This window comes from Lycorma delicatula, chromosome 4 (genome assembly GCF_047948215.1).
Source record: "Lycorma delicatula isolate Av1 chromosome 4, ASM4794821v1, whole genome shotgun sequence".
In the NCBI taxonomy this organism is placed as follows: Eukaryota; Metazoa; Arthropoda; class Insecta; order Hemiptera; family Fulgoridae; genus Lycorma; species Lycorma delicatula.
Genome location: NC_134458.1, coordinates 81,600,817 through 81,620,806, shown reverse-complemented (window position 1 = coordinate 81,620,806; position 19,990 = coordinate 81,600,817). Strand labels below are relative to the sequence as shown.

Genomic DNA, 19,990 nt, shown 5'->3' with positions numbered 1-19,990 from the left:
TCATGTTATAATTGTCTGGACTGCCAGTATAAATCCAACATGAATCCTGTTAGTACCTATTACGTTATAGTTAATGCCCACTCAATGAGAAGTTTTTTAAAATAATTTTTTTTACATTTTTACATTATTGAGGTGATTCGGTAAAGAATTAAGTAATGCAGGAACAACATACTTCTTTAATCGTTTACCGTAAGTATTATTATATCTATCTGTAATAAAGCTCATTGGTCTCAAATTGTATCTCAAATTCACTGTTGTAAAAGTTCTTAAAAATAATTAAGAATTTAAATAGACCTCTAGCTGACAGAAACCTTGTAAGATTATTTAAATTAGTGTCATAATTGTTATCAGAATTATAAAGAGCAATATCTTCGAGGACCCTATTTTGTATTAAATTTATTTTATTTATGAGATAATCTGCGGCTGATCCCCATGCTGTCAAGCCGTATCGAATAACAGATTCAAACAAGGATGAATGGAGTAAGCATTTACAGTGAATTGGTAATAGGGGTGAGATGTGGTGGAATTTCATAGCAACCACTCTTAAATTTTTACATATATGTTTTATATGGTGATCCCATCTAAAAAAAGAGTCAAAATGTACACCCAAATATTTGTATTTGTCAACATTCTGGAGATGTTCACAATTACAGTTTATGTGGTAATTTTTTATACAGTCATATATATGACAAATAATTTTTATTGGTCTTTGGGATCGAAGATAAGGAGATCTTACATGTAAAACAGCAGTTTTTTTAGCGTTAATAATTAGGCCTTTGTCATGAAGCCACTTTAATAGATGATTAAAATCTTCTTGCATTAAAAACTCTGCTTCTTCCAATCGCTTATGTCCAAATGCTAAAACACTATCATCAGCGTATTGCAAAAGACGTGAATTAGAGATCGCGCTAGACATATCATTAACGTACAGATTAAAAAGTGTTGGGCCCAAGATAGACCCTGAGGCACGCCACTATCCGTTTCGTAACTATCACTATATTTATCTTTAATTTTAACAATAAGTTTTCTGTTACTGAAATAGTTTTGTAGCATATTATTAAAAGGGCCATTAAACCCTAGCTTATTTAGGGCATCTAGAGGTTTATGATGGTCTAACGTATCAAAGGCTTTACGAAAATCTAAAAAAAGTAAGATTACATGGTTACATTTATTTAAGTTAATATTGACAAAATCAGATAAATCATTTATAGCATCGTTAGTCCCAATCCCCTTTCTGAAACCATATTGAGTTTCACTGATTAATTTGTTATCATCAAGGTACTTAGTAACATGCATAGAGACATACCGTTCAAAAACTTTTTCGATACATGACAGTATAGAAATTGGACGATAAATATTTAAATCTTTAAAAGAACCAGCTTTATAGATAGGTCTAACAATAGACATCTTCAGTAGATCAGGAATCCTCCTTGATTTAATTATATTGTTTACTGTAATTGAAATTAAAGGGCTGACTTTATTAACAACATATTTCAAATCTTTGATCCGTATGCCATCTACACCTGGCGATTTTTTATCATTCATAGATGAAATTATATTTTCTATTTGTTTAGGAGAACTTAAAGGTAAATGAAAAGACACAAGCTGCATGCAATTGCCACCCGTGAATTTCAAGAACTTATGTATACAATTATGAACACGGCCTCGCAGAACTACTCACTGTTTCCGCTGGTCCCTGACAATATTTATATTACCTGGCCTGCAGAACCAGCAATCCCTTTAATTGTTGAAGATTAATAATTTTCATCGTTCGCGCCCTTACGTTTTTCTTTAAATTCTTATTCCGGTCCGGTAACCCTTCTGGTCGAACAACAGCTTTTGGAGGTGCCATTGTCTGTATTACAAAGAACAGATTACTAAACGGACATGTTACTCTGAGAAAAGAATCCCTTTTAGTTTCTTCTGGATTCTTCCTTTCATTATTATTTTCTCTTTGCTTTACTTTTCCGTCTAAATGGCGGAAAGAAACCTTTGCGGCAGAGCTACAAACGGAAGTGTTGTAATCGGTCCAATTTAGGCACATGCGTTTTTTTACCAGATCTTGACGTTTTGACACCTAAGGTACCCAAAAAACCGAATAGAAATTTCCCGGATGTTAAATGCTTGTATGTACGTGTGTTCGGTATTGGCCTCTAAATTACCTTAAATCTCTAGAGCTACTGCACCGATTTTGACCAAACTTTGTCTGATTACTTCTATATATGGGGCATTAAATTTTAAACTTAAAAGGTCAAGGGGGTGAGGCTGTAGAGCAAGGTCACCCTCAGTATCTCAGTATTTCACTTAATTAAGGTCGTATTTTTCTTAAGCACATTTGTTAACAATCAAGAAATAAGAATATTTACAAAAAATAATTTTTTGAAAAATCGCACCCCACCCCAAAAAAATGCTGTTGTAGTCGTCTGCTATGTTGTGACGTCATAGATGAGCGGTAAAATTAAATAAATGAATAATATTTAAAGTGTAAAAAAGTGATTAGATCTGGCTGGGTCTCGAACTCGATCGCCCGGTTGACTCAGTACTGGTGCGTTAAGCCTCGCGGCTTCACCAGTCTGCCGGCAGTACAAGCGAAATTTGTTCTACACAAGATGTGAAATTACATTAGTTTAATTAGTGCCGATCCACCACAGTTACTTAGCGTCGTTAGTACCGCCACACTCGCGCGAATTAAATACGGTATGCACGCGCGCTTCAGTTAAAATCATTGAATTAAACGAAAAAAATATTATATTTAAATAAAATGATAAATATTTTAAATTAAGTTGTGTGTGTAAGTCGTGCATCAGAAAAAAAGTTGTCAGTCTGACAAAACAGTCTGAAAAACAAAGCAGTCGGAAACAAAGCAGTCTGACAAAGTTGTCAGCTTTTTTCATAATTGGAAGAAATCCGTTACCCTGGTCCTGTAACACTATCTAGAAAAAATGCAATATTCTATTTTAAAAATAGACATACAGTATTAACACTGGGAAATCGTAAAAAAAAAAAAAATCACGTTTTATTTTTTCTAGCTAATCGATAAATAACTGTTATATAAAGTTTAGGTTGATTTTATAACGAAAAGTTGTCGTAGAAATACATTTAATTAATTAATTAATAATAATTTAATTTAATTAGTATAAATAAAGCAGATATATTTTCATTGTTTTATATACAGCAATATAGACACCTGATATTAATGTAAAAACACAAAAATGATAACTGTTACAAAGGTTACGGGATATAAGGATATATAATGTTACAGAATATAAAAAAGATATACACTTACGCGTATAATTGCCAATTTAATTCTGAAAAGTTGTTAAATAAACAACGTACCTTATTCATGATACGAATGAGATTATATTAGTTTTTCTCGGAATATGAATATTCATTACTCTTCGACAAATTAAAAAAACTCAGTTTTTTCATTTAATTTTAATTAAAAAAAATTCCAATGTTATTTGTTGCCTTATGAAAAAGTTACTATTTAAATTGTTTTAATAGAGTTCATATTTTTATGAAATAATAATTAATATTTTCCGTTAAATATTAAAGTAACATCTGCATTTCCTTACTATTAATATTATTATATTTTTTTCATAATATTGAATAATTGTACTAGAAGTAAAATTGGTATAAGAGAGAAATTCAGTTTTAACGTAAATATAACTAAAACCAATTTAATTAAATGTGATAGAAAGGAAAATAATGAGGAATAAAATATTAAGGTAGAAGAGCATAATATAACAAAAAATATAGAATCTGTGTTATTTATGTGGCAAAATTAGGAAAGTTTTTTTAATGTTTTTAATTGAGGTGTAGGAATCCATTTACGGACACTCGTAACAAGGGTGTCGGACTCGCAACAGCTTCCGCTAGGTGTTACGTAAAGCGTATGTATGGTTGCGCATACCAACTAAACCTCCACTCAGGCATCCTCCTACCCAGTACAACCATAAAGTATTACTTCAGGAAGGAACAGTTTAATCTTCTGCTATTGTAGTTAGATGCCTTTGCCTCGCCTAGGGCCGTCAGTAGAGAGAGTGCTGCATACATCGTCGCATCAGGACGATCCCAGTAAACCAGGCACTCCACAGGCAGTCTATCTCCTGATCTGGCAACACATCAGTGGGCCCCTCTCTTCCTGGCGTCTTCGAGGACTCCTAGTTTGGCCATGACCATGTCAGCTCAATCAACAACCACCTGCCAATTCCTGGCAGGAACTGCCAATTCCTGGCCAATGCCAATATTCATCCGATGCGAACACTCTTGACCACGTCTAGCTATCAGTATATTCCTCTCTGCTGAGATGAAATGAGAACACTCAAAACACACGTGCGGTGCCCTCTCCTCCATTTGTACACAGCTGGGGACAAAGGTTAATGTTGTTCAGCCCAAGTGTAAAGGGGTAGGCCCTCAACCCTCTGTGACCGGATAGAAACTGGTTCAGGGTGCTGCTCATTTCTCCATGCTTCCTGGATAACCACATGTCAATGTTGCTAATAAGCCGGAAGGTCCAATGTCCCTTCTCTGCAACCATCCAGCGCCTCTAACATTCGGCAATGAGTGAGACTGTGAGCAACCAAGCCTCAAGGAGATAGTCTTCGGGTGACCCTACAACTTTCCATACCTTCCTCCTGAGTTCTGTGAGAAAATCAATAGGCATCTGCCCAGCCAGAAACGAGATCTTGATATACTGTTGCAAATCAACATGCAAGATCAGAAAATGCAGAAGATTCTCAGCTTTATAAGCGACAACTTCACTCTGGTCATTACAGGGATTAATTGAATATTAGACATTATTACTAAATGAGAAAGTAACTCAGACTATTGGTTCTTGTATCTCAGATGCATTGCATGCATCACAACCATAAGAAAGACTGGAACAGATAGGTAAACTAAAAAATTAATTCTGTCAACAACCAATGAATTATATCCCTGCTTTTATTTAGTAGGGGATTAAAACAGACACATTTAGTAAATCCTTAAGAAACAGTAAATATTTCCTTTAATGGAATAATTTTGTTTAAGGTATGAAACAACAGAATTAACACATTGCCGTTAATGCAATAAAATGGAAAAAATGTTTTAAATTTCCATAGTCTGAAGGCTGGTTTAACCCCATAAATATTAATATCAGTTTTTATAAAACACACAGGAAGAATTAGCACAGGAAGAATTATGAAGTAAGCGACTAGCTTCTTCTTTCTCAAAAGTATGGATATTTATTTTATTGGAAAGTATTGCTTTCATTGAATTTTTGTATTCATGACTGCTTCATCATTTTCTTTTGCTAAGACTGCAAATTTATATGTTTCATTGACGTTTGCTCACAATAAGGAAGTAAATCCTTTCTTTTTCCTGTTTAGCCTCCAATAACTACCATTCAGATAATACTTCAGAGGATTAAATGTATGATTGTAAATGAAGTGTAGTCTTGTACATTCTCAGTTTGACCATTCCTGAGATGTGTGGTTAATTGAAACCCAACCACCAAGGAACACCGGTATCCACGATCTAGTATTCAAATCCGTGTAAAAATAACTCACTTTACTAGGATTTGAACGTTGGAACTCTCGACTTCCAAATCAGTTGATTTGTTATATCACTTAACTGATATTAAGTGACGCAAAGATTTGATTATGACTGAAGTCTAAGTTTTATTCAACTTTAATTTCCATATTTATATAAGATATTTTGAAAGAGTGAGTGAAACTTGACATAATCTGATTTGAAAGGATTTTGGTTTCACTCCTATCTCTTTGACTTTTAAAAATCTATTCTTTAGCTTTACTAAGAAGCAGAACTTGATCTGCCAAATCAAAACCTATACTTGGAAGATGATCTTTCTTTGGTTTTGAATTGTCTCACATTCCAGGAATAAATGCTTGTCAGTCTTATTTGATTGTTAGCATAATCTACAATCTGGTCCTCTCAAAATTATTACCTCAGTTTACCTGTATCAATTCGGTCTGAGGACAGATTCAATATGATCTTTTCTGGATGTTTCAGTGAGAAAAGTGTAATTAACTTCCTCAGAAACTGATGGTTTGACTACAGTGATTCCCAAACTTTCCAGATAACCTATTCTGTTATCCTATTTCATGTAACCTATTATTACATATTCTGTTATGGCTAGTGTTCCCTTTTCAACTGACTGTGGAAACTATTCAAATCATTTGAGAAACCACTGCATAGATTGAATCAAGATTGTTTCTAGTTAGTGTCTATATGATAAGTATAAATTTCTTCACAATGTTTAATTACATCTATAGTAATCCTGTTTACATATAAGTTAGTGATTTCAACCAAAATATAAATCAGTCATACAATTGTAAGTTTCAATTATTCAGATAAACTGAATTATTTAGAAATATGATATATATCAACACCAAAAAAGCATAACATTTTTATAGTTAATTCTCTTTTAAACAAAGATTCTGATTTGGTAGGCAAGGTTCTGTTTCTACTAAGAGTAATGAACAAAGTTAGAAAAATCAGAAAGGTAGGAGTGTTCAAAGAATTCAGGAATAACTTGGATAGTACTGTACAGAACTACATTAATTTTCTAGGTGAAGATTCATCTACATTGTGACATTTACATTTTTTACATTTTTTTGTGTATTTACATTTTTTCAACTAAAGGAGTTTCTGTCTATGATCATAGAAGACTAGTTTTTTCCCTCCAGGTGTATCCTATTTTCTGCAAGCCTGCTATTATATTCTTTTTCATGGGCACTTTGTATTTCTAAAGTGTATTTGAAAAGAGGATAGGATTTAAAAATAATTCCAAAATATTTTGGGTGATAGTATGGAGAAGGGTCTTGCAGTACCACATATCACATTCAAGGTACCGTGTAATTTTTTAATCAGACCAATAGTTAATGTAATTACAGGTGCGTTGTATGAAAAATGTTATTTATAGCTTATGGTCACTATTACCAAAATTCATATTTTCTTTTTTATTCTCACAGTATTCCCTGATTGCCTTTTTTCCCTGATCATTTTTTTTTTTTAGTGTAATATGAAGCGTTAATTTAATCAATATGACTACTTTAGTTGTTTATCATTTATCTTAGAATTAAATATCACAAGAATGTTGCTTCCTGACCTGAAGGGGAAGATCCCACCATGTGATGATTCTGGTTGCCATACCACCCCGTTCGTATCTAGCCGTGATAGGATTTACCTGAGGTCATCTTCTGACCCTCAAACCAACTGACATCTCTCAGTCATTAGCGTGGCCTCTGTCATGATGCCACTGATGCAAATGCCCAATGACATTTCCATCGGTGTCTTAAACCGATAACACAAATACACCCCTTACACACAAAACAAATGAACAAAACCCTAAAAAAATGAACTCGACTGAGATATTGAAATATAGAAATCATAAGCCCAAAATAATAAAAACGAAACAATAATACCACATAAACCCCACAAATGAAAACTAAACATGCATGACAATAAACAACTAAGGAAAATATAACTAACAATGAAAACAAATCAAAAACAGTTAAACTAAAAATTATAAAAGGAGGAAAAACCCAAACAGGACTCAGTATATCCTAAACGCCCTTAGCAATTCTCTCCAAAACAAAAAAAAACATTATAAACTCCTTTCCTATACTCCACTCAGTCTGGTTTTTCCAGTTTTCTTGTAAATCAAAGGTCAACCTGATAACATCAAGCCTGCAAATAACCTCTCTACATTTCAAATCACATTTCATACATTTATACAATACTTGAAAGGCATCATCCAACACCTGACACTGAGCACATAATCCTGAATTCACCAGGTCGAACTGAGTCAGCCTGCCCCTAAAAGCACCAAGCCCAGAAAGACACTGCATTATATATCTATCTGGACATACTGAAGAAGCAGACTCGCAAACTTCTAACATTGGGGAAGAGACCATACGTATAATGCCCATTTACTATCTCATCCCATCTGGCCTGCCATAAGTCAAAGCCATGTTGTTGATCTCCCTCATTCTCTCCGAAGTCAACTAACCAGATTTCTTGCATCATAACGCTGCTTCCTCTCAGACACAAGAACATCTATTGGTTTCACACCTGCAATTGCCTTGATGATTTAGGTAGTAAAGAACTATCACACCGCATTTACTACATATGTCGTTTTCTGCCATTATGGATAATAACGCACATGTGTGTGTAAACTAGTAGGAAGAGCAATCAACATTTCTCCAAAATAAACAGCTTACAAATCATCCACTTCATGTAAATTACTTTGTTCCCCATGATTAATTGAACACTAAAACTTTTTATTTGGCAAAATAATCATCCATGAGACCAATATATTTTTCTAAGCATTGCAAACAGTATAGTAAGTTTCTTTTCTGAATGACACTGCACATGTTTCTTACATTGTAATATTGCTGTAAAACAGTGGACTTCTTGCTGATGATTGAAATATTGTGGGTATAAGTTGAAATATAAGTGATTTTCCATTCTCCTTATTTATTAACCAAAAATTAATCTCGGTCAAAGTATTTAAAAAAAATATTTTGGATGGAAATTATTTCAAATTTTATTTATTTTTATTCTTGTTCCATAGAACTTTTTTAGCAAGACTTATTCCAATCTAATTGACACAAAATAACTGCTCCTATAAAATACGTTGAGGAATCCTAGTTTAATATTAAATTTTTTTTATAGTTATATTTTCTTTCATTTTTACTAAATATTTTACTGAAAGGTGATCAGACTTTTTCTATTTTTTGTGAAGTACATCTTTTTAGATAAATTCCAAAATTTAATTTTTCATTAAAGGGGTTAATCTGCTGATAAATGTTTGTAGCAAAGAAATAGTGGGCATTTCTAAGATTTTAATCAACTAAATTGTTATATTTAAATAAATAAGTTCAATCTTTAAATATCATTAAAAGAGGTTATGTTGTTCATACATAATCCCATACAATTTCTTAAAGTAGTAATTAAAGTAGTACAGAAAGCATCGGAAAACTACAACTGTACTTTCTGAGGAAATGTTTTTTCTCATCCCTTTAATTCTTTTAAAATCAATACAATGCTTCCTTTTGGGTAAAATATTTCAGAGGTAAAATAGTTCTCTGAAACTATTTTACAGTGAATTAATTATTCTCCAGCAGAAAAATTAGCACTTGAAAAATTAAATTTAAATGGAAGTGTTAGGTTGGATAATTTAAAATAACTAATGGATAGTTTAAACCAGATATAGTTGAAATAATGAAGGGGAAAAAAGATGAACAAATATTATGGTCAGGGATTTATAGGATTATGAATACAAAATTAAAAAGAAGAGTAGGAATAATGAATAAGAAATAGAGCAAAAAATATATAAAAAGTAATGCCAAGAAAAAATTATTTCAGTGAGGTTGATTTGAAGTCTAAATTTACTACAATAGCGCAGGTTTATAGTCAACCTCTTCAGCAAAATGTGAAGTGGTAGAAAAGATTTATGAAGTAGATGATCTAATCAAATGTTGATGGAAATGATAATCTAATAATAATCATAGACTGGAATACCATAATAAGAGAAAAACAAGAAGGGAAAGTAGAGATTATGAACTACATCAAATTAATAAAAGAGGAACTACACTTTTCATATTTTGCACTATTAGAACAAAGAGATGAAATACCAGACAGACTAAAAGACAATGGAAGTTAAGATCTCAACAAATCATAGATTTGGGTCTAGGAGTTACCAGAACACAAGAGTCAATTAAATGGGACAGGCAAAGTGAAAAAGAGATAATTAAGGCTGGAGATATTTAGCAGAAAACAACAGCAGCTAGAAACCTTGGATAACAAGTAATATACTAAAACTGATGATGATTATAGAAAATATAAAATGAGAAAAAAAAATGAAGACAGAATTAAATCAAAGTACATATAAGAAATGAAATTAATAGGAAGTGTAAAAGTATCAAAACTTGCTAGAAGAGATATATGAGGTAGGGAGAAATATAATTAGTGGAACGGTAGATAAAGCATGCAGAAAAGTAAGTGAAGCATTTGAGAAAATGAATCCAAAACGTTGTAGTATCAGAGGTCTAAATAGAAAACCTTTGTTACAGAGAGAAGAAAGAGCTAACATGTGGCAGGAAAACATGGCTGGACTGTTCCGAGGAGAAATATAACAAAAATTGATGATACAGAAGAAATTAAACTACTAATTTATTTGATGTAAGTATTTCTAAAAGATTTAAATATGAACGAAGGAATAGTAATTGATAATAAATTATCCGAATCAGGACGGTAAGTTTTATTGGTCTTCAGATAAATTTTGGAAGAAAGGTTTAAAAAATAAAGCCACCTTCATAGTATTTGTTGATTTGGTAAGGCATTTTATAGTAGAAAGTAACAAAATGTTTAACATTTTAAAGAAAACTGGACTGAAGTGTAAGAAAGATGATTTATGCATTATCTTTATAAAAATCTTGGTGATAAGAACCAATGAAGATTGAAAAGATATGATTCAATAAGGAGTGGAGTCTGTTCCCAACACTTTTAAACTTTTACCAAGAAAAAATAATACACAGATTGGAAGATAGATTTGAGATGTCTTCCGAGGTGAATGATTTCATAAGTAGATGACATCATTCATTTGGCAAAAAGAAAATATGAGTTAGAAGATAATACTGAACACCATAAATTTATTTGCAGGATAAAACTTTAGTATGAAAAGTAAAAAACTAATGAAATGCGACTAAAGGAAGATAATGAGGAATTAAGTATTGACATAGGTGAACAAAATATGCCAGAGATTGCAGAACTTTGTTATTTAGGGAGTAAAATTACAAAGAATGGATGATATAATGAAGACATTAAAAGTAGAGTGGCACCAGTAAGGTGAATTTTCATGAAAAAATAAGTCTGCTAATATAGTTTTAAGAATCAGAAAGAAATTCTGAAACATATTTGCGTTGTAGTGTTTTATGGTAGTCAAACACGAGCAAAAGGGAAAAGCAGAAAAGAAAAGAATCAAGTCCTTTTAAAAGAATACAGTCGATGTTCTAGGAGGATGTTGAAAGTTAGGTGGGTTGATAAAGTTAGAAATGAAGAGCTTTTAAGATAAATAGGAGAAAAGAAACATTTATGGCAGAACCTTGTAACGAAACAAATTAAGTTGTTGGGCTAAGTTCCTTAAAATGTCTAGGTTTAGTTTGTTTGGTGATGGAAGGTAAAAACTGTAGAAGAAAAAATTGAAATATATGAATCAGATAATTTTGGTTGGGTAGGATGTAGTAAATATGTTGTAATTAAATAATTAGCACTAAACAGAAGGGAATATACTCTAAACTGATCAGCTGATGATATCAAAATAAACTTCATATGTATTCGCGTAATTCACGCACCTGAATTTTTAAATAATATTCAGTCAAATAAATATATTTTTCTATCATATTTTAGTTTCATATAGACCTATGTAAAATCGTTTGCTCGCATAAATCGTGTATCTACATTTAGATAAAAAATTTTGGTAAAAAAAAGTGCATTAATTATTGGAATAAATGCGGTAAATAGATAAAATGTGAACATTGAACTCTCTATTTTCTAAATTTCAAATGTTTTATTCATGGAAAACAGTTAAGAGCAAATTTTTGAATTTAAAAACTTTTTGCCAATTTGTAAAACGTGAATTTTTTCCTTACTATTAAAAACTAGTACAATTCTTGAATAAAACGGTTCCTTCCTTTATCCGACCTTGTTATATTTCTCAGCTGCATATTCATCTGCATTAATTTTCTTCACCGCCGTAATTATAGGTCCCGTTTTTCAAAGGGACCTATAAGGGCGACCTTTTTTCCGTTACCTTTCGAAGGTAACTATTCTAGTTGTGTGTCCGTTTGGAATCACTTCGTTAATGATTTCTTTCGTCCATTGAATGTTGAGGACCAACAATTATACACGAAACAGAATGTAAGTATTTATGTAGGTTTATTTATAAGTATGTAGCGATATTTGATTTACTATTACTGCTGGTACAATGAATATTTTACGATAAAAAATGTTGAGGTGTTTTTACCTGTACTTTTATCCTATTATTGGTTGTGCAAAAAAGCGTAAACAGAAAGTGTTGTACTATTTATCATAATTTTTCGTTTAATATTATTTTGAGTCGCTGACTAAATCACTTTCTGTTTGAGATAGATATATCCTCAGTAAAACAGAACAGAAGAACAGAATTTTATTTAATATTTCATTCGTACAAATCGTGTAAACGATCACGATTTTCGTAGGTAGATCTTGAGTAATTTTTCATAGCGAGCGCATCTATGTGTTGTAGATAATTAAAGATATGTTAGTTACCGCCAAGTAACGGTGGCTTGGCGACGATTACTACACAGGGTAAAAACATGTTCCTCGCTCTTAGTAATTCCCCTCACCAAATAATTGTTCTGTTTTTAACAAATGAATGCAACAATTTTGAAATTTAACACAGTCGTTTAATTCTGTACTGTAGATTGTAAAATGTAATAACGGATAACAAAATATTATCTGTTACTAATTACACGGTAAATCTTACGATAGATGTTTAGTACTGTAGTTTTAATTACTTACTGGAAAATGAATTATCTATTTAAATCCTCAGTTATAACGCTGTAATTTTCAGTTAGTGTAATTGTCGCCGTTATCACTGTCAGTACATAAAGAGACAATAAAAGATTCTGTCAGAGAATCTATTAACGATTCTTGGCTCCGACATCAACCTTCGAATTTTTTAAACTTTTTCATGGTAAGATTTCCAGTGTTCGTCGCTGTTTAATTAATTTTATCTTCACAGAGTTTCTGTACTTCTGACATCTTAAACGTTGTGTTGTGGCTCGTAATCCATCGTTTTACCTCTGACCATACCATCTCGATTGGATTTAAATCAGGATAAGAAGGCGTAAGCTGCAGAACTTGATGCCCGCTTCTTTCCAACAATTCGTCAAATTAGAATCGTTTTCTGTTACTTTTGTTCAACTCAATTCGTTCATACGATTGTGGTTTAAGCATTTAAGATGAAAGTGGAGTATGATGATTCTGTAGCCAAAAGTCAACGTCTTGTTTCTTGCTTGATGACACTGGAAGTTTTTCAGAAAGGATTTTATGATATGGTGCATTGTCAATAACTACTATAGACTCAGGAGGAAGATTAAGAACTAATTTTTCTTCTGCCCATTTCAAATAATTTTTAGTATTCATGCTCTCGTAGCAATCGCCACTTTTTATTTGGCTGTCCAAGTTAACATTGCGTTGGAATAAAGGCCATTTCACCTCCGGTGTAAATTATAATTAAGCGTTCACCTTTATTTATTGGTAAATGAAGTCCTACACTGCTGTCCTCAGCCCGATTTTGCCGTTGAATGAGATGATAAAACATAGGATTCATCTAAGTATACGATCGACAGCTAAAGATTTTTTCTTCATGAAATCATACACGTTGTTTACAGTTTCGCGTGCCTGTCTTCGAAGATTTTACCTTTCACAACAGATTTAAATTCAGACGTAACCATTCGCACGTGAACGATATACTTTATAAGTTTGAACCGTAAACCACGATAAAAACGTTTTACAAAATATCGTATCGTACATTAATTGACTATGAAAAAAATACACGACACACGCCAAAAGAACCGTACCGACAGGCAGAACCACAGAACTGAACTTTATACACATGGAAAAGCAAAGAGAAAGAAAAATAAAATAAAAATAATTGTTTTGTATTTGAAACATGATGTCTACTGTAAACATACAAAAATAGATTGCTTCGTAAAGAACAATTGCATCATGTTCATGTTAAGATATGACTAATCATGGTGTGCCAGTGTTTCAGAAACAATTGTATAGCAGTAACATACAGCTTTGCCGTTACGTGGCGGCCACTGTAAGTAAATAATTTTTAAGATGTGTTTTATTGTCATGTCATTTTTGCGTTAAATATAAAATTCAAGTAAAAGGTCTTTGCTTTGTTGGTTTTATTTAAAATAAATTCTTTATTAAAAATCACATTTCTATATTAATTTCAGAGCAAAAAATATTTTATAGAATTTTTTTTATAGATTTAATTAATTCAGAAATTAAAAAAAAATGTATGCAATATATATATTTATTAGTAGGCCAAATGTATATATATATATATATATATATATATATATATAGACGGTAGGCCTGTAGCAAAGAATGAATGGTTGGAAATCTTAATAATTATGAGTAAAATAACTCGGTCTTTTGCGAGGAATGTATCTTTAATATTACTTTTAATTCCATTTTTGAATTAAATGTAGTTTTAGAACTGTGGAAAGGATAGTTTTCTAAAAATCTGAAAACACATTTAGTTCTCTGATATCGTTTAAATCTTCATTAAACCAGGTATTTTTAGTTTTTTGATTAAAGACGAAATTAAAAAATATTTTAGTCAGTCTTTTTTCTTCCATTCTGAAAAAAATATCAGTCTTCCTTTCTTTATAACATCTGAAAGTTTCATTAAATTTATAAAGCTTTTCATTTTTTTCTAATCCTCTTCAATTTTAACTGACTCTAATATTTAAAAAAAAATATTTTCCTGTCTTTCTTCTCTAGCTCTTCAATTTCGTCTATTTTATTCATATATTTAAATACTCCGAGGCGTACAAACATTCAGGTCAAATAATTCTATTGTAATGCCTAAGTTTTTTCTTCTGGAAATGGATATTTTATTGTATAAATGCTTTGTTAAGTGTTACGCAAGATCCATTTTACTAACTGTAACTTTATTCGATTCTTTATCTAAACCATTGGGTTTAATTATTTCACCTAGATATTTAAATCTATTCACTTTATTAATTTTCCACGTTCGGTTTATAAAGTCTTTGGAGTAACTTTAATATTTGTCATAAATTCAGTTTTTTTGAAAAGAACAGCAGGATAGTAAACCTGTTTTTTTTTCAGTTAACATTTTAAAAATATTAATTTGAATTTCTGCAGTTTTAATATCCGGGTATAAAATTGCCATATCATCTGCAAAGGCCAAACTATTGATTTTGAGATTCTTACCCTTACTTCTTAGTTTCACATTTTCTAACTTTAAAATTTCCATTTGTTTCTTCTATTCCCTAATTCATTTTTTCAAAACTAACCTGACACCTGTTTTGATTTAAAAACGCCTAGAGCCTAGTCCTTGGAATTTTATTTTTGAAAAAGTATTTTTAAGGGTTTCTTTTACTAAATTCAACGTTTTATTGTCTAAGACCAAATTCTTATAATATGTTGAGCAAAGCTTTTCTATCTATTGAATCATAAGCCTTTTTAAAGTCCACAAACGTGATTAGATATTTTTACTGCAGTAATCTGGAATATTGTGCTTTTATTACATAAAAAAGTACCAACCAAAAGGCCGATTTACTTCTCAAGAATACTATTATTTATGCAGAAAGCTTAAATGTAGATGCGTTATGATCTTTAGTCCTTCGTTTACGGTTAAGTATCTATAACTAATTTTGCACATGTAGTATATTGACTGATGCATCAGACAGGTAAAAAATTTATGAAGGCTTTTAAGAAAATCTCTATATTAATTTATTATCTTAGAAATTATAAATAGAAGTAAGATTTACACAATACTTAGTAGGAAATGAGGTATGCAAATTTTTTTTCCATTAAAATCTTTACATATTTCTGTATGAACGGTCACAAGTGTTGTTAGTTCTTAGACATAGTTAGGTGACTTATATTTACAATAAAATAATCGATTTGCAATAAAATAATAGGTGCTAAATTACATTTGTATCTAATATATTCTAACATTAAAGCGAAATTAATGTGTAAAAACTCTACTGTAAATGATGAAACCCCTGGGTAATATTTCAAAGTTTGGATAAATCACCCAAAAGTTTATTTTTATTTTTTTAATTTTTCAATTTCAAAAATAAAACAGTTTTGGTTAAAAAATTCTGGAAGAATTCCTTATAATAATTTCAAAATAAAAATTACTGTACATCTATTTGATTTTAGTTTTTTTTTAATAACAATTTTTTATAGTATTGAATCTTAAGTGTCATAATTTTAATATAATTTTTATCTAGGAAAAAATTAACTTTTTTAAAAATATTTTAATAGCATTGTGGAATCAGATTTGATATCAATTACTCTTTTCTTGTTGTAACTTTATTTTTTTTTTAAATAACCTCTTACCTAAAAAATTTATCGATGGTTCATCTATTTTGAAGAATACTAATGGGTTTTAAAAATCATAAATCATTACCGTTGAGATATGTCTTTCAAAATATGTCTAGAGTAAGGTATAATCTAACAGGACAAGCTTTGTGACTGCTACAAAAAAAGTTTAATCTTTCAAAATTAATTATGACATTTTAAAAAAACACAAAAAAAACGGATTTCTCTTCTCTTTCTTATTGTGGCTAAATATCCTTCGAATATATCTAAGTATGAAGTTCAGAGTAAAAAAATATTCTTGGATAATGGTCCTGGTTTTTTTTTAGGCAAAGTTTTGTATGTTGCTGGTGTAAATTCTTTACGAGACAGAAATCCGAATTAAACCAAATCTCGAAGTAAAGATCAATAAAAAGAGTAGCTTTTATCTTGTCAAACGTAATCTTTGAAGAGAAATGTAGGAAAATACAACTATCAAATAATGTAACTGTTCAACTGTGTGATTTTGATGATAAAAATTGTATGGCATACGGAAAAAAATAAAGGAAAAGAAACACGTGCTGTGTATGTATGTGTAACAAAATGCAATGATTGTGAAAATTACTTGCACTGCTTTTTATGTATAAATAGTGAAATGAGCTATAACAGTGTTGGGGATTTTCTTCGATTGTCCCAGAAATGTCAGTTTTTTGGGACCAGATTTCACTCCGAAATGCAATTTACGGTACTAAAATCTCCGACGCAGTTCTAAGACTATCAAAATATTTGGTCGAAAATTATAGAGAATTTTTCTTGAAATTTTATATTTTAAGTACATAAATGTAAAAAAAAACCTTCAACCATAGACTTTTCTGTAAGACGAGTTGGAGTATCAATGAAAATTAAGGCAAGGTATTTTGATGGGATGTAAATTATTTGTAAAATTTACAAAAAATTGTTTAAGAATTCTTTTATTTTATGTAGGCTACTCGTTGTAAACAAGATGAATAAGAAATTTATAAAATAAGTAGAAATGTAGGTGAATATTTATACAGTATATATATATATATATATATATATATATATATAAAAGAACATATCGTGATTGATTCATAATCATCGTCCAGTAAAAATTAAATTACTTAAGATGAGACTTTGTATACACATTCTTCTTACGGTGTAAGTACACACTAAGAAAAGACTTTTTGAAATTCTGATTTAAAGGGTTGAAATAGAGTAACAAAGAAATTTACTATTTTTTTTTTTTTTTTTTAATTTCTCCGGAACAAATGGAAATATCAGTTTGATTTTTTGTGTGTAATCTTTATTTGAATATCAAAAAAATAATTTCTACATTTTTTGAAATTCTACCTTGAAAGAGATAGAGAAAGGTAAAAAAATCTCGAACAATGATTGTAAATTTTCCACGTTTCCGACTATACTATACGAGATATTCACTCGGTTTGTGGTTTCAAATACTCTTCAGATAAGTATCTAAAGATCATTTTCGGGTTTTTTTGAATTTTTTTATTTTAAAGAATAAAAGCATAAATAATTTTTTATATTTTTGCCGTTTTATTCTACCGCTACTGAATCAATCTTTATGAGTTTTGGTAACATTGTGATGGTAGTTTGTTTGTAATTCTGATTATGTATTTCGCGAGCGAAGCCGCGACGAAAAATCTAAAAACCAATTAGCGGGTCCTGTACTAACCAAATCGTTGCTCTGAGGAAATTACAGTACACTGATAGTTTTTATAAAATTTTTATTTATAATTAATATTTTCACAAGCATGATTTTAATGAATACAGAGAAGTCCAGGGGACAGAGCCTCCTGGTTAGACGGGAAACGCAAGTAACTATATAGCGCGGGCGAAGCCGCCACGTGGATGCTAGTACATATATATATTTATTTATTTTTTTTTTTAGAATTTAATTTATTATTGCTCTTTTTTTTGTTCTCTTAGTTATGCCAAGGTGTTATGTAAAGTTAAGTTTTCCCATCTAGGCGAAAAATATTCTTTTTATTTATTCTATAGAAAGCAAACACGGGTATTTAATTATAACTACTTATAGGAGAAAAATAGATGTAATATTGTTGTATTTGAAGTTTTATAATTTTATTAAAAGGAGAAAAAAGTTTGTTTTTTTACTTTTTATGAAAGTAAAGGAAAAGAAATTAAATTGTTCGCGTTATATTTAGCCGGCTTTTGTTGTACAATGCCGTTTACGCCTACAGACTCGGTCCGTTCTATTCATGGCCCGTTTATCAATAATACTTTCGTTTATAGTAATACTATAACGGAAATAGTTTTCCGTTATTTAAAATTAATATGCGTCAAAATAAATTATTTTTGTAACTTAATCAGACTAATTTTTTTTAAGAACGACTTCTGTATTCAAATTCGAGAGCGGGTGTATTTTTAAAAACGAAATTTAATGAATTAAATTTCTTTTAAAAATTAGTTCGGTCTTTGAACGTAGAAGCCAGAGAAGGGTAACATAATACCAGGCGAGAATAATGATCGCGCACACGGTAGTAGGCCGGTATCGATCCAGCAGCTGGAGAGGGGAATTAGTTTCGCCAGGTTCGGTCCGAAGTCCTCCATAATATAAGATGGCAGTGCAGCGAGAGTACTCCCATGCTGGTGTGCTCTGGTGGGAGGTGCCCTAGTGCGTTCCGCTGTACTGCTGGTCTTCCTGATCACCGGTCGAATAGATCGTCTAAAACATGTTCAGCTTTGCGAGTAAAATGCTGAACACCCTCATCGGGGAGGGAGAACAACAAGGACCCGGTTATCAAGAACCGCAACAATCTCATCATCCTCCGCCGATGCGTCCCCAGGGGGCAATGTCCGGGATCCCTTCGCGGGGACCGGGACCGGCACAGGGCCCACCGATAAGATTCCAAGGTCCTCAAAGCAGTCCTCCGAGAATGTCTACTGGACCCGGCGGCGGCTTCTATCAACAGCAATATCGACCTCCTCCCAGACCAACTCTTCCAAAACACCAGCCACTGCCAGGTAAACATAATTATATATTATCATATAATTAATTAAAATAATTTGTACATTTATTAGGAAAAAAAATAAACATTATTTATGAATTACTAATAAATTTAGAGTACGCGACGAAACATAAGATATAGGTTAATTAGTGAGTGTATATTTATAATAAACTGTATTTAAAATAACGTATATAATATTTATATATACACAGCATTATTACAACCGATAATAATTAACTAGGTTATTTATTTCTTTTTAAAAACACACATAAATCAGCGGAAAAATCAATTTCGTAGAAAGAGGTTACACCTAAATTCAGTTTTATGATTTGAAAATTATTAAAGCAAAATATTTATATATTTTGTGTACGAATCTAACAGAAATTAATATAAAAATAAAATTAAAAAGTTATATATATATAAATAAGACATATTTATATATATAAATGTAATAATTGTTTCGATTTTTGATTTCATTTTGTATTAAAATAATTTAATATCAATTGCTGAGGAATACTATATTTATTAACACATGTTTAATGATTTATAAAACCATATTAGCTATATGCGTTAACAATATTTATTACTCTTATTATTAAAAATAATAATAATAATAATTATAAAAAAAATAATATTAATAATTAAATTTAAGTACTATTTGCATAAAGTGCGAGTTAACGCACCAGGAGAATTAAATTTATGTGACCGGGTGTGTTTTTAGGCTATATGCAAATATTTAAGGTAAATTATTCTGTTAACTATAGTATGATCTTATTTTATCTATATTTAATTTATGTTGAAATTAATTAAATCACAAATAACTAGTAAAATTAAAAAAAAAAAAAACAACAAAAAAAAAAACA

General features: G+C 30.9%; 1 protein-coding gene across 1 annotated transcript in view; it reads left to right on the top strand.

The window, feature by feature from the left end:
* The first annotated feature begins 18,851 nt into the window (after window positions 1-18,851).
* LOC142322658 (uncharacterized) overlaps window positions 18,852-19,990 on the top strand; it is a 440,476-nt gene continuing 439,337 nt past the window's right edge. Inside the window, exon 1 of the mRNA XM_075361734.1 lies at window positions 18,852-19,143. Coding sequence (XP_075217849.1) covers window positions 18,852-19,143 — 292 coding nt within the window. The remainder of the gene's footprint in view (window positions 19,144-19,990) is intronic.